Genomic DNA, 15182 nt, shown 5'->3' with positions numbered 1-15182 from the left:
TTGGGATACTGGAGTAGGTTTGGAACTCAGAATGAAACCCGGGAACAAAGCTTAATTAAATAATTCTGGACGCTTGCAGAAGGGAGTTAGTTCCCTTCCTTATGAGCTGTGGTGGGGACAGGGGGGCCCAAGGGGCTGGTATTTTGGCCAGGATTTATAGTCCTTCAACTCAGGGGTCTCCATCCTTGGCAACTTTTAAGACTTATGGACTCCAACTCCCAGCTGGGTGACTTTGGGCCAATCACCAGGAGACTGTGAGTTCTAGTTCTGCCTTAGGTGTGAAAGCCAGCTGGGTGACTTTGGCCCAATCACCAGGAGACGGTGAGTTCTAGTCGCGCCTTAGGCATGAAAGCCAGCTGGGTGACTTTGGGCCAATCACTGGGAGACTATGAATTCTAGTCCCGCCTTAGGAATGAAAGCTGGCTGGGTGACTTTGTTTCAGTCATTGCTCTCAGCCCAATTCACCTCACAAATTGTTCTTGTGGGGAAAATAAGAGGAAGGTGTGTTGGCTATATCCACCGCCTTGAATGATTTGCAAAAATAATAAACGCAGGATAGACATAAACAAAATAATAATAAATAAAATAAAATAAAATAATAAAATAAATAATAAATAAAATAAAATAAAATAATAAAATAAATAATAAATAAAATAAAATAATAAAATAAAATAATAAAACAAAATAAAACAAAATAAAATAATTAAACAAAATAAAATAATAAAATAAAATATAAAGTGAAAAATAAAATAAAACAAGAGTAAAATAAAATAATAAAATAATATATAAAATAATAAAATAAAATAATAAAATAAATATAAAGTGAAAAATAAAATAAAACAAGAGTAAAATAAAATAATAAAATAATATATAAAATAATAAAATAAAATAAAATAATAAAATAAAATAAATAATAAATAAAATAAAATAATAAAATAAAAAATAAATAAAATAAAATAATAAAATAAAATAATAAAACAAAATAAAACAAAATAAAATAATTAAACAAAATAAAATAAATAAAATAATAAAATAAAATATAAAGTGAAAAATAAAATAAAACAAGAGTAAAATAAAAATATATATATATAAAATAATAAAATAAAATAAAATAATAAAATAAAATAAAACAAAACAGAACAATTAAACAAAATAAAATAATAAAATAAAATATAAAGTGAAAAATAAAATAAAACAAGAGTAAAGTAAAATAAAATAAAATAATATAATATAATAAAATAATAAAATAAAATAAAATAAAATAATGAAACGAAACGAAATGAAATATAAAATAAAATGCAGTGCATCCCTGTTTCTGTTGAAAGGTATTTAACCTTCCTCCTGGTGGTAACCATCGCCATTGTGGTGAACGCTGTGATTGTCCTCAACGTTTCTCTGCGCACCCCCAATACCCATTCGATGTCCGAGCGAGTCCGACAGGTGAGTCCGAAGGAGGCGGTGCTTCCCACCTGGAAGGGCTGAGGGCTGGGCCTTCTCCATTTTCCTGGGCTTTTGTTTTATTTTTGGTACTTTTGAGTCAAGCTGGGGCTGCAGTTTTTTCTTTTTTTCTTTTTGGAAGGGGTTGATTTATTCACTTTGATTTAATTTGATCTGAAATGGCATCCTATACCAGGGGTATCCAATCTTGGCAACTTTAAGAGTTGTGGACTTCAATTCCCAGAATTCTCTAGCCAGCTATGCTGGCTGGAGAATTCTGGGAATTGAAATCCACACTTTATTAAAGTTGCCATGGCTGAGATACAGGGCCCTACCAATATCTTCCTGTCTGTCATCTTTTCCTGTTGCTCTACCCTGCCAAGCTCCGTGCTGGCTGGGGAATTCTGGGAGTTGAAGTCCACAAGGGTGAAAGTGGTCAAGGTTGGACACCCTGGCCTACACTGAATCATAAGGCTGGGAGGGACCTCAGAGGTCTTCTAGTCCACCCCCCCTGCTCAAGGCAGGAGCCTTATAGCATCCCAGTATACTTTGAAAGTGAAGAACAATCAAAACTAGGAAACTGATCCTAGCCATTCAGAAGAGAGAACCCTACTGAACAATGTAAAAATAAAGACTAATAGAGGGTCAGCAGCCACCTCATTCCAGGGCTTGGAACAATGGTGACGTTTCCCAAGATCTTTGGGATGGGAGCTGTCTGGATTTCCTTTGGGGGGTCTCAACCCTGAATTTACCTAAACCTTAATTAAGACAAGCCAGTTAGAGAACAAAAAATGATGCTACTCTCCAGAAATGCACTACAGATAGTCCTTGACTTACAATCACCAATTTAGCAACTATTTCAGTTGCAATGGTATTGAAAAAAGTGACGTGACTAGTCCTCGTGCTTATGACCACTGCAGTATCTCCAAGGTGACAGGGTCAAAATGCCAGCGGTAATTGTCTAGGGGGATTCTCAGTCATCCAGATCGTGGTTGTCCCAAAGGTGCTTTTTTACGAGGCAACTGGACTGCCTTGTTTTTCTTTGAAGACGTTTCGCTTCTCATCCCAGAAGCTTCTTCAGCTCTGACTGGATGGTGGGGGAATGGAAGGATGTTAGTCATTTGCATTCTTTTAGAGAGCCGTTGAGGCCACTTGGAGGTTTATCTGTGTTGTCAGGGTCACCTGAGTAGTGACATCATCAATCTCCAGTCTACAACAGAGTCCTTTCAGCACTCCCAAGAAGGCTCCACACCCATTTGCACCACTCAGGTGACCCTGAATACGCAGATAAACCTCCAAGTGGCCTCAACGGCTCTCTAAAAGAAGGCAAATGACCACTGTCTGCAAGGAGTTTAAATCCTTCCATTCCCCACCTGTCAACATTGCTAACATCGGATGTCCTTGCTTTGACAACATATGGAGATGCAGCCATTTCGCTTCTTCTGTTTTACTCTTAGAATTAGAGTTAGAATTAGATGATACTGGGGGGGAGGAGGAGGAGGAATGTGCATGGGACTTTAGTTAGACATAACCATATTGTAACTAGTATGAGAACCAAGGTTATTGAAATAAGAGATGATAAGAATTGGCGGGCTGGAGAACTGGAGGGGAAGCCTGCATTTCAAGCTAATTGGAGAATATGATTTATGACTGTTAATTAGAGGAGGGAATTGTGCTTTGATACTATGTGCTCAGGGGAGGGGAATTCAGTTTTTGGCTTTGCCTATGTACGTGCCGATGTTATGCTTCTCGAATAAAGATTCTTTAAGGTAAACAATGCCTCGAAGTTCTTTGAAGAGTTTCATCTGTCGGAACTATGACACCACCATCCAGTCAGAGCTGAAGAAGCTTCTGGGATGAGAAGCAAAACATCTTCAAGGAAAAAACAAGAAAGTCCACTTGCCTCGTGAAAAAGCACCTTTGGAACATGCCAATGGCGATGTGATCGCTATCTATGACCTTCCCAGTTGGCTTTGACAAGCAAGTCAACAGGAAAAGCAGATTTGCTGAATGGCCACACAACTCCCTTAACAACTGCGGGGATTTGCTGAACAACTGTGGCCCAAAAAAATTGGGTGTGACTCACTAAAGAAAGCTGACTTGCTTAGCAACGGGAATTCTGGTTCCAATGATGGTTGTAAACCGAGGACTACCGGTAATGGGAAAAAGACATCAGCACAGGTAGCCCTCAATGTACGACCACAACTGAGCCCAAAATATCTGTAGTTTAAGAAAGACGTTTGCGAAGTGAATTTTGACCTGTTCTATGACCTTTCCTGCCACAGCCGTTAAGTGGACCCCCGCGGTTGTTAAACCCGTCAATGGTTGTTAAGGAAATTGGGCTTCCTCATGGAGTTTGCTAGTGAAAAGGTCATAAGACGGGATCACTTGACTCCAAGACGCTGCGACCATCCTAAACACGGGTCAGTTGCCAAACGTCTCAATGTTGAGCACGGAAAACGGTCATAACACGCTTTTGTTCCAGTGCCGTTGTAACTCTGAACGGTCACTAAACGAACTGCTGTAAGTCGAGGACTACCTGTGGTGTCTTCCCTGTCCCCCCCCCCCTCTCCATCCTCCCGTGAACAAATGGTGGCATCCTTTGGAAAGTTTTCCCGGCGTTCCTTTCTGCTCCCGCTTCCCAACGTGTTTCAGCCCCTGGCTCTGTAGGTCTTCCTGCACCTGGTGCCCCATTACCTGGGCATGCACAGGAGACGCTTCCCGCTTCCCGCCGAGAATCGGCCTGCGCGACGACGGAGCTCCCTGGGGTTGATAGCCAAAGCTGAGGAATACATGCTGTGGAAAGCCCGGAGTGAACTCCTGTTTGAGAGGCAGAAGGAACGAGACGGGCTGATGAAGATACTCCTGTCAAAAATTGGTGAGCTTCTGGCAGGCCGGAGGGGACTCCGGCTGGGTTATTGGGCAATGGTTTGGAAAGGTCAGACTAAAGAGAGTTGGAAGGGACCTTGGAGGTCTTCTAGTCCAACCCCCTGCTCAGGCAGGAAGCCCTATAGTATAGGCATTGCATGCCAAAACCACCAGAAACAAAGACAGTCCGTTCCCCCCCCCCGCCCGCTACCATGCTATCACTCTGCTAAACAACTAATTCCCACAACACTGTCTTGTGTCCTGGGATGTCAAAGTACCTAGTAGGGCTGTATTACTATTATCCTTCTCATCTTTCCTATTACCTATTTCCTTCGCTTCTTATGACTATAACTCACGATTTGTGGGGAATGCTTTTATTTAGTATCCTAGTAAGATTTATGTTGATTGCTTACTAAGCATTCTATGATTATAACTCCGTTGCTTGTATCTTACGATTTATGTTGAATGTTTCTTATGATTATAATCATGGTTTATTATTTGTTGCTTATATGTACAATGAGAGCTTCTGCACCGGAGACAAATTCTTTGTGTGTCCAATCACACTTGGCCAATAAAGATTTCTATTCCATTCGGTTCCGTTCCATTCCGTCCCGTCCCTTCCTATCCCATCCCATCCCATCACATCACATTCTATATTCCATTCCATTCCATTCTATTTTATATTCCATTCCATTCCAGTCCATTCCAGTCCAGCCCAGTCTATTCTATTCTGTTCTGTTCTAGTGTGTTCTAATCTAATCCAGTCCAGTCCATTCCATTCCATTCCATTCCATCACATCCCATCCCATCACATTCTATATTCCATTCCATCCCATCCCATCCCATCTCATCCCATCTCATCCCATCACATTCTATATTCCATTCCATTCTATTTTATATTCCATTCCAGTCCAGTTCATTCTATTCTATTCTGTTTTAGTCTATTCTAGTCTGTTCTAGTCTAGTCTAGTCTAGTCCATTCCATTCCATCCCATCACATTCTATATTCCATCCCATCCCATCCCTTCCCATCACATCACATCATTCCTATTCCTGTTCCATTCCATTCTGTTTTGACAAAAGAGCATTAGAATTTCATGCAGAAATTGCCATTCTTCAAAGCCCCTCTTGTTCTTCGCCTTGGTCTTTGATGTTTCTCTACCTTGATTTCCATTTCAAGGAGAAGGCTTGGGGAACGGGGGTCCCCAGGACTTCTGCAACAGCCTACGCCACACGGCTCCGGAAATCCAGTCCTGTGTGAAAGCCTGCAACCACATCACCAAGACTTTGCGAGAGAAGAACAATTTTGACAGCGTAAGTGCCATGGAAACAGAGAGGCTGGATTCATGTGGGCAGGTTCCACTTCCCATCCCGTAAGTCCAGTTAAAACAGCCGGCACAGTCAACATCTGGGCAGATGTCCTGGCAACTGCGAGCTTGCGTGGGATGGGGGTATAAGGAAAAAAGGAGGACAAACTGGAAAAGGTCCAGGCTGCATGTCTTTTTTGAAGGGATTCCCCCCCCCCCAAGTTTGAAAGAAGAGGCAGACATGCTGGAAAAGGGTTGTGGAATCAAAGCAGGAAAGAGTAAAGTGGTAGTAGATACTCCAAAGAAATAAAAAAAGTACTCCCTGAAACTGAAGAGAGGAAAGATGGTTAGGTTACAGCAGTCTTCCTCAACCTTAGCTACTTTTAGAGATCTGGGCTTCATCTCCCAGAATTCCCTACTCAGGATGTCATCTCCCAGAATTCTCTACTCAGGATGTCATCTCCCAGAATTCCCGACTCAGGACTTCAACTCCCAGAATTCCCTAATCAGCACGGGATGTCCAGATGGCAGTGAGGTCATCCAGATAGTTGCAGCCCCAGATGTGGTAGCCAGCAATGACCGGGGGGTCAAAAAAGTCAAAATGGGAGCCAGGACTGCATAGTCTCAGCTGCCATCTTGCGTTTTTTTTTTTTTTTACTTCCCCTTGCCGATGGCCCTGCACACAAATCATATTAGGACAGGCAGTCCTCGACTTACGACCACAATTGAGTCACAATCCTGGTTCCAGTGATGGTCGTAAGTCGAGGATTACCATTAATGGGAAAAGGACCTCAGTACAGGCAGTCCTCGACTTACGACCACAATTGAACCCCAAATGTTTGTCGCTAAGCCAGACAGGTGTTAAGGGTGTTTTTGGTCCCATTTTGCGACCGTTGCTAAGCGAATCGCTGCGCTTAGGTGAGTGACGCGGTCGTTGAGGGAATCGGCACTGCGCGGCATTGGGGGGAAACAAGGAACTTATGGCTGTTTTTCACACTTACGACCATCGCAGCTTCCCCCGTGGTCCGAATTCGACGCTTGGCAACCGGGCCTGTATTGATGATGGCTGCCGTGTCCTGGGATCGCTTTTGGAAAAACTCACTTAACAACTGTCTTGCTTAGCAGCGGAAATTTTGGGCTCCGTTCTGGTCGTAAGTTGAAGACTCCCTGTATAATCCCGGATGCCTGTCGGCTCATTCCAGGAACGCCCCAAATTTCGAAGTTTGCATGGCTATTTATGGAGATTGATTCCCACGTCTGCTCTTCCGTGTCTCGGTGAAAGGCAGGTTAAAAGGCCTTTTTGTTTTTTTAAAAAAAGGAAAAATTGGAAATCTCGCTATTCAGGTTCATTCCTTTGGAAAGGAAATAGACATTTATCAGCATTTTCTCTTAGACCCGAATCCGAGAAGCAATCAGACCCACTTTCATCTATTCTCTCTGGCAAGCCGAAATTGATCATCAGATTGGAGCTCGGTCTATTTTCAACCTCTCTCCCTCTCTCCTTATTTCCCTCATTTGGATTTCATAAATAAGTTAGATTTAAAGTGCCAGAAAACAAATTGTTCTGCGGAGGGGAAACTTCTCTTGGTTCCGTGTTTTGTCATGAAAGGTGTCCCATTTGTCGGCCATGTCATGGCCTTTGAAAATTTCTATTTTTTTTTTTTTTTTGTAAAAAGGAAGGGTTTTTTTTCCCCCTCCCTCTCCTTCTTTCTTACCAAGGTTTCCAACTCAGTGGAAAGTTTGGTTAGCTGCCCCCTTCTCCAACAAGGACACTGGGAAGGGTGTGTGCTTGTCTCAAAATCAGCAAGGTGAAGGGGGCAAGTTTGAGGACCCCTGCTTGTGAACTTCAACTCCCAGAATTCCTAAGCCAGACACGCTGGCTGAGGAATTCTGGGAGTTGAAGTTCACAAGTCATCAAAGGGCGAAGTTTGAAGACCCCTGTCTTAAATCTAACAAACAAAATGGGGGCTGGCTGAGGAATTCTGGGAGTTGAAGTCCACAAGTCATCAAAGGGCCAAGTTTGAAGACCCCTGTCTTAAATCTAACAAACAAATGGAGGCTGGCTGAGGAATTCTGGGAGTTGAAGTCCCCAAGTCATAAAAGGGCCAAGTTTGAAGACCCCTGTCTTAAATCTAACAAACAAATGGAGGCTGGCTGAGGAATTCTGGGAGTTGAAGTCCACATGTCATCAAAGGGCCAAGTTTGAAGGCCCCTGCTTTAAATCTAACAAACAAAATGGAGGCTGGCTGAGGAATTCTGGGAGTTGAAGTCCACATGTCATCAAAGGGCCAAGTTTGAAGGCCCCTGCTTTAAATCTAACAAACAAAATGGAGGCTGGCTGAGGAATTCTGGGAGCTGAAGTCCACAAGTCATAAAAGGGCCAAGTTGGAAGGCCCCTGACTTACGGTATCTTCTCAAAAATCCCCCAAAGATAGCCTCGACCGAGCTTAACAATTTCCCAACCTTGGCAACTTTAAGATAGCGTGGCCTTCACCTCCCAGAATTCCCTAGCCATGTATGCTTTGGGGGGAATTCTGAGAGTTGATGTCCACGTGTCCATGCTGTGAAGCCCAAATGTGTGAGGAGAAAAGCTGGATCATCCTTTGGGGATGTGTGTGTTTGTGTGTGTGTGTGAAAAAGCAACAGAAGCTGCAACCATGATGGACATCCTGCTCTTGTTTTAATTTGTATCACACACACACATGCGACGGCCATCTTGACTTTTTTGACTGTTCGGTGGGAAGACAGGATTTGAGTGGCCTTTCTGAAAGGACCGGGAAGCCTTGGATGGCATACAACTGTGGTTCTACGTCATACAACCCTGGTTATCAGGATGTCTTCCATGGGCCCACTGTTCTTCTCCATTTGGAGAGATTCTGCCTTGCGCTTCCCCTGACTTTTCCTTCCTTCCGGGAAAATTAACTTTTTTTCCCCCAAGTTGCCTTGATTTTTTTTTCTTTCTTTCCAGGAAAATGAAGAATGGATCCTTGTAGGGAGAGTCATTGACCGGGTCTGCTTCCTCATCATGGCCTCCGTTTTTATCTTTGGCACCGTTGGGGTCTTCCTGATGGCTCAGCTCAATCAACCTCCAGGAAAACCTTTTGTGGGAGATCCAAAGCGATATCTGCCTTAGAAGTGAGTCAGGAACTGGATCCAGATTTCAAGTCGATCCTCTGCTTGGAGGAATCTTGTACAGAGAACCAGGCTGCAGTGCAAGGCTTTGGGGGGGGGGGTCTAAACTTTAAACTCTGGACTTCGGCCATCTTGCAGAAATACACCTGTTTCTCCACCTCGGCAACTTGAAGAGGCGTGAATGTCAATTCCCAGAATTCCCCCACAGCCTTGATCAAGAGCCTTCGGCCCGCTCAAGAGCCAAACCTGCGTGATTTGAATGTCGTACACTACATTGTATGTAGTATGTTTAAATGCGTGTTGTATATGTGTACACTTTGAAAGCAAGCAACTGCATTTCATTTTTCATCTGTGCCATTGTGCCCACAGTAAAAAAAAAAAAAAAAAAACGACAATAAAAGTTACGTATCTATTTGTGTTTGGGATTTGTGTTAAAACTGTGTTTGTCAGTCTCGGTAACTCTAAACTCAAAACTTCCGATGGGAAGATTTGGACTGCCTTTCTGAATGTTTGGTCACGCTCAATTTGATTGACTCATTGTGGGGGGAATTGCCTCAAGGGAAGAGATGCTACCCAGACGACAATCGGATAAAAGAAAGCTGAGTCTAGAGCAGAACTGTAATCTGAGAAAGCGTCTCAGACAAAATCCTGCCTGGTTCTCATGAAGATAAAGGCAGAGAGGGGGAAAGCCTAATTCAGACTAATTCTGTTACAATAACTTTACAATATGGGCCTACATCAGAGGTCCCCAACCTTGGCAACTTTAAGACTTGTGGACTTCAACTCCCAGAATTCCTCAGCCAGCCAAGAGTAGAAGGAGAGGAGAGGAGAGGAGAGGAGAGGAGAGAAAAGAAGAGTTGGAAGGGACTTTGGAGGTCATCTAGTCCAACACCCTGCTCAATCAGGAAACTTTATACCAGTGGTTCTCAACCTTTTTAATGCCGCGACCCCCAACCGGTCGTAAGTCGAGGACTACTCAACCGGTCGTAAGTCGAGGACTACTCAACTGGTGCAGCAGCACCGTTTGCAGAATGGGACTTTTGGCGGGCTCAGCAGGGCAGAGACAGCTGGACAATTCCTATTGGCTTTTGAAAGCCAATAGAATTAGACTCTATTCAAGAGAGTCTATTCTATTGGCTTTCAAAAGCCAATAGAATAAAAGGGAGTAGCACAGCTAAAGAAAAAGGGGGGGGGAAATGGCGGACTGCATTGTTTGGCGACCCCCGTGAAATGATCGTTTGACCCCAAATGGGGTCCCGACCCACAGGTTGAGAACCACTTATCTATACCATTTCAGACAAATGGCTGTCCAGTCTCTTCTTAAAAACTTCCAGTGTTGGAGCATGCACTACTTCTGGAGGCAGGTTGTTCCACTGGTTAATTGTTCTAACTGTCAGGCAGTTTCTCCTTAGTTCCAGGTTGCTTCTCTCCTTGATTAGTTTCTCCATCCGTTGCTTCTTGTCCTGCCTGCAGGCTCTTCTCTGTACTTTTTCTAGAGTCTCAACATCTTTTTTACATCGTGGTGACCAAAACTGGATGCAGTATTCCAAGTGTGGCCTTACCAAGGCATTGTAAAGTGGTATTAACACTTCTAGACCAATGTTATGGAAGAGCAGAGCTGAAACCTTCTCAGATATATCAAATTGATTCTGCTCTGAAGGATTAATTTCTGGGAAATCCCCAGAGGATAAACAGAATGCTGTGAATTCTCCAGAATATTTCTTTCCCAGCGTGAAAATTTTTTTTCGTGCTACGCAGTAACATCTTTAGTGCTATGCAATAACATTCCATTCCTTGCTGATATTTCTATAATTTCTGACTGGATTCCATTTTAATAGTTTTGCTCTACGCTGGAATAATAGCTTTTAAAGCTTCGCTCTTCATTAGCAGCCTGTTATTGTGTGGCTGGTTGTTTTTTTTTTCTTTTTCTTTTTCCTTTTAATTGTTTACTTCTTAGAAACTTTCGATGTTTTAAAGTGTACTTTATAATCTGCAGAAACTAATTTGATTATTGGCTGCGTTAGGAAATTTAAAAGTCAATAAAGAATTGCAGCAGATTTCGTACAGGCTAAACTCCTCAAGCGTTTAGAAACACAAGGCAGATAAAGTCAGGGCTGCATTCTTATGAACCATATAACTTGGATGCACTGGATTGGATCCTAATTAGAAAGGGCTTGTGGATCGTCGTGCACTGATCCGAGTTTATGACCTATTTCTGCAGCTGTCATTAAGCAAAGGCGCTAGTCAAAAGCAAACACCAAGGTCATCGAACAAAGCCATTGTTCTCTACGGTCTGTTTTTTTGGCCAGAAAAACAGAACGAAAACTGGCTTCTGTAGAGACAGCTTATGGGAAAGATTTAGGCAGCCAGTCCCGTACAAGTAGTCCTCTACTTACAACCACAACTGAGCCCCAAATTTTAGGTGGCTAAGTGAGACATTTGTTAAGTGAGTCTTGCCCCATTTTACGATTTTTCTCCTGTCACGTTTGTCAAGCGAATCACTGCAGTTGTTAAATGAGTAACACGGATGTTAAGTGAATCCGGCATCCCCCATTGGCTTTGCTTGTTAAAAGGTTTGCAAAAGGGGATCACGTGATGCCGGGAAACCGTCATAAATATGGGCCAGTTGCTAAGCGTCTGAATTTTGATCAGCTGACCCTGGGGATGCTGCAAGGGTCATAACTGTGAAAAATGGTCATAGTGTTGTGATTCCTCGTCAGCCAGAGGATCCGGCAGCTGAGTCTGAGGAATCAGATGAGGAGGAGGGCCCTGGAGTGACATTAGAGGAAGGCTCTGAGGAGCTCCAAGACTTACAGTCGGATGAGGAGCCCGGCCCCTCTACTCGCGCTCAGGCTGAGACACAGCTGTGCTGGGAGCCTGAGTTGGACAGTGATGAAGAACAGCTGGGACAAATCCCAGATGCATGAAAGCGCAGGTAAGAGAAGGGAGTAGGACAGAGGAATGCAATGGGGCAGCTCCAAAGGCAAAAAAGAAGGCATTAGGAAGCCATGCCTGGGCTGTATTATAAAAGGGAAGGTGTGGAAGGTGCTGGTTGCCAAAAGCAACCGTTTGTGTTGAGGATCGAGTTTCTGTGGACTGTGTTTGTTTGCCTTGGACATTGACTCAGGTCTGTGAGAATAAAAGGGGTTGTTTTTTTCTTGCAGTTCCTGCCTGTTTCTTGGAAGAGGGGTTTCTCCTTGTGAGCATAACAAGGACTCACGTAGGCTGAGACAGAACATGTAAGTCCCTTTTTTCAGTGCTGTTGTAACTTTGAACGGTCACTAAGCAAACTGTTGTAAATCGAGGACTACCTGCATCAGTACTTCGAAGGCAGTTGCGGCACCGCAGAAAGAAAAGGGGTGGATTTGCTTTCCCCACGTTAAAACCTTGCTACAGGTAGTCCTCAACTTATGACCACAACCAAGACGAGGATTTCTGTTGCTCAGCAAGGCATTTTTTTAAATTGCACCTGATTTTACAACATTTTTGATCTGGTTGTTAAGCAAATCACTGCAGTTGTTAAATGAATGATGCAGTCATTAAACAAATCCAACTTCTCCCCCATTGACTTTGCTGGTCTGAAATCAACTGGGAAGGTCATAAACGGGGATCGTATGACCCAGGACATTGTAACCGTCGTGACCACACGGCGGCTGCCAAGTGCTGGAATTTTGATCACAGGACCGTGGGGATGCTGCGACGGTCGTAAGGGCGAGGACCAGTTGTAAGTCACTTTGGTCAGTGGTGGTGTAACTTCAAACGGTCACTGAATTAACGGTTGTAAGTCAAGGGCCATCTGTAAAGGACTGGTTTGCGACCGCTTAAAAGCCTCCAACGTTTTAAGATGACTATCCGAAACTTAATTCTCCTGCCCTCTCTTTCCGGGGATTTCTTTCTCTTCTTCATTTTGTCCTCAGCTGATTCCCAACCTGTGTGGGAAGAAAAATCAGGTCCAGTTCCCAGCCGGGAGTAAGACACTGGAAATAAAATGGAGGCTGCTGGAAATAAAATGGAGGCTGGCTTTTTAGGAAAGAAGGTTTTTAATAGAATAGAATAGAATAGAATAGAATAGAATAGAATAGAATAGAATAGAATAGAATAGAATAGAATAGAATAGAATAGAGCTGGAAGGGACCTTGGAGGTCTTCTAATCCAGCCCCCTGCTCAAGCAGGAGAACCTATACCATTTCAGACAAGTGGCTGTCCAGTTTCTTTTTAAATACCTCCAGTGATGGAGCGCCCATGATTTCTGGAGGCAAGCTGTTCCACTGGTTAATTGTCCTCACTCTCAGGAAGTTTCTCCTTCATTCCAGGTTGCTTCTCTCTTTGGTCAGTTCCAACCATTGTTTCTTATCCTTCCCTCTGGTGCTTTGGAGAATAGTTTGACCCCCCTCTTCTTTGTGGCAGCCCCTCAAATACTGGAATACTGCTATCGTGTCTCCCCTATTTCTTCTTTTCTTTAGACTAGCCAAGCCCAAGTCCTGCAGCCGTTCTTCATATGTTTTGGTCTCCAGGCCTTGGATCATTTTAGTTGCTCTTCTCTTTTAATGATGAGCAGAACCAAGAGCAGCATGCAGTTCTGGGACAGCTGACAAAATGGAGTCGAGAGTAGGTGGGACTTTACACCTTCTTTGGGCTTTGTATTTGGGATGCCTGTTCCTGTGAAAGAAAATGTCCTTTAATATTCTAATGGCTGTTGCCAGATTCCTATGGGGTCACGTAGGGGTCATGGCTGGCTCTATAGGGAAAGGGGGAAATGCAAATCCTTAGTGTTTCTCCGAGCAAATCTTGTCAACTTTTGGTTTGCCAAATTGTGTTGCTTATCTGGAGTCTCCGTTCTTTGCTTATGAACAGAATGTCCCAGTCTTTCTGAATGGAGACAAAATCTCTTAAAGACTGGCCTCTTTTTTTTTCTTGAGGCTGGGGCTGCTTGCTGCCTTTGTTAAGATTTTTGTCTCCATTTCTCCTTTAGGGGAAATATTCTATCCTGCCTCTTTTAATATTCCCCCCAAATATTTCATTCTCTGGGCTGGGGGAGGGCAGGGGGGTGCTGACTCCCTCCACCAGGAAGGATGTGCGTTTGGAAGGGAGAAACAAGAAATGGACAATGGCTATTCCCAAAAGCGCTGGTGGTCTGGTACTCGGGAACAGTCCATTTCACAGGCCTGGTGCAACAGCTCCCTCTGCTGGCTGCTTTGGGAATCTTGCTAAGGCTCAACTGCGTGTCTTGTAACATTAATCACGTAATCTGTGCTTTGGAGCCAAGTCAGTTTTGTTGACTCTTAGCAACAGCCTGGACAAGACTCTGAAGTTGTTGTTGTTGTTGTTGTTGTTGTTGTTGTTGTTGTTCTTCTTCTTCTTCTTCTTCTTCTTCTTCTTCTTCTTCTTCTTCTTCTTCTTCTTCTTCTTCTTCGTCTTCTTCCTCCTCCTCCTCCTCCTCCTCCTCCTCCTCCTCCTCCTCCTCCTCTCTGCAAACCCCACTGCCTTCTAACACTGACATTATCTAGTTTGGTAACAAAACATCTGCAAGAAAACAACCAAGTTCAGAGAGCACCAGGGACCCCACAGTCATCCTCCTCCTCTCTGCAAACTCCCATCTAGCCCTGATGATGTTATCTAGTTTGGTAACATTCTTGAAATGTCTGCAAGAAAAAAACTAAGCTCAGAGAGCACCAAGGACCCCACAGTCTTTTCCCTTTCCTCCTCCTCCTCCTCCTCCTCCCTGCAACCTCCACTCCCATCTAGCCCTGATGATGTTACCTAGTTGGGCCATGAAACGTCTGCAAGAAAACAACCCAGCTCAGAGAGCACCAGGGACCCCCCAGTCCTCCCCCTCCTCCTCCCTGCAAACCCCACTGCCTTCTAACGCGGATATTTACCTAGTTTGGGTACTGAAACATCTGCAGGAGAGCCCCCAAGCTCAGACAGCCCCAAGGGACTCCGCCCCCCTTCAACACCAGATTTGAAAATCATTTTTCATCCGCTTTTTTATTTTAAAGGGGGGAAATTAAAATGCAGCCGACCTGAAGTCTGTAAGGGACTCCGACGAGCACTGGAGACCCAGGAGCGAAGGGAGACGGACAGATGACCTCCAAGGTCCCTTCCAACTTTATTATTATTATAAGATCCTCCCCCTTCCTTCCCAGGCTCTGCAGAAGAGGCATTATTATTATTATTATTATTATTATTATTATTATTATTATTATCAATCATCGCACAGTCAGCCAGATGTTCAGACTGGATTTGGCATTTTGTCTACCTATTCAGTCCTTACCCAGGACCTGGGATAGGCAGATGTGGATGTTTGATGGTGTTACAGGTATCGTCGCAGGATGGAAGCAGTTCCTAGTAAGGCCGCCTTTTGCAATTGATTAATAGCGAATTTGTCAATGTCAATGGTGTTCAAGTGGTGCTCCAGTTGTTTTGGGATTGCGCCCA

General features: G+C 43.7%; 1 protein-coding gene across 1 annotated transcript in view; it reads left to right on the top strand.

Annotated features, from left to right (window-relative positions):
• The window catches only part of CHRNG (cholinergic receptor nicotinic gamma subunit), a 34319-nt gene extending 25038 nt beyond the window's left edge, over positions 1 to 9281 (top strand). The window contains exons 9-12 of the mRNA XM_039327401.1: positions 1326 to 1440; positions 4108 to 4315; positions 5486 to 5619; positions 8581 to 9281. Of these exons, the coding sequence (XP_039183335.1) occupies positions 1326 to 1440; positions 4108 to 4315; positions 5486 to 5619; positions 8581 to 8745 (622 nt within the window). The 3' untranslated portion in view covers positions 8746 to 9281. The remainder of the gene's footprint in view (positions 1 to 1325; positions 1441 to 4107; positions 4316 to 5485; positions 5620 to 8580) is intronic.
• Positions 9282 to 15182: the final 5901 nt, after the last annotated feature.

Source organism: Crotalus tigris, unplaced genomic scaffold, assembly GCF_016545835.1.
Source record: "Crotalus tigris isolate CLP2741 ecotype Arizona unplaced genomic scaffold, ASM1654583v1 scf7180000024361.1375286210:1436186, whole genome shotgun sequence".
Lineage (NCBI taxonomy): Eukaryota > Metazoa > Chordata > Lepidosauria > Squamata > Viperidae > Crotalus > Crotalus tigris.
Note: the sequence above shows the minus strand (reverse complement) of the source record. Positions and strands in the feature narration are given on the sequence as shown.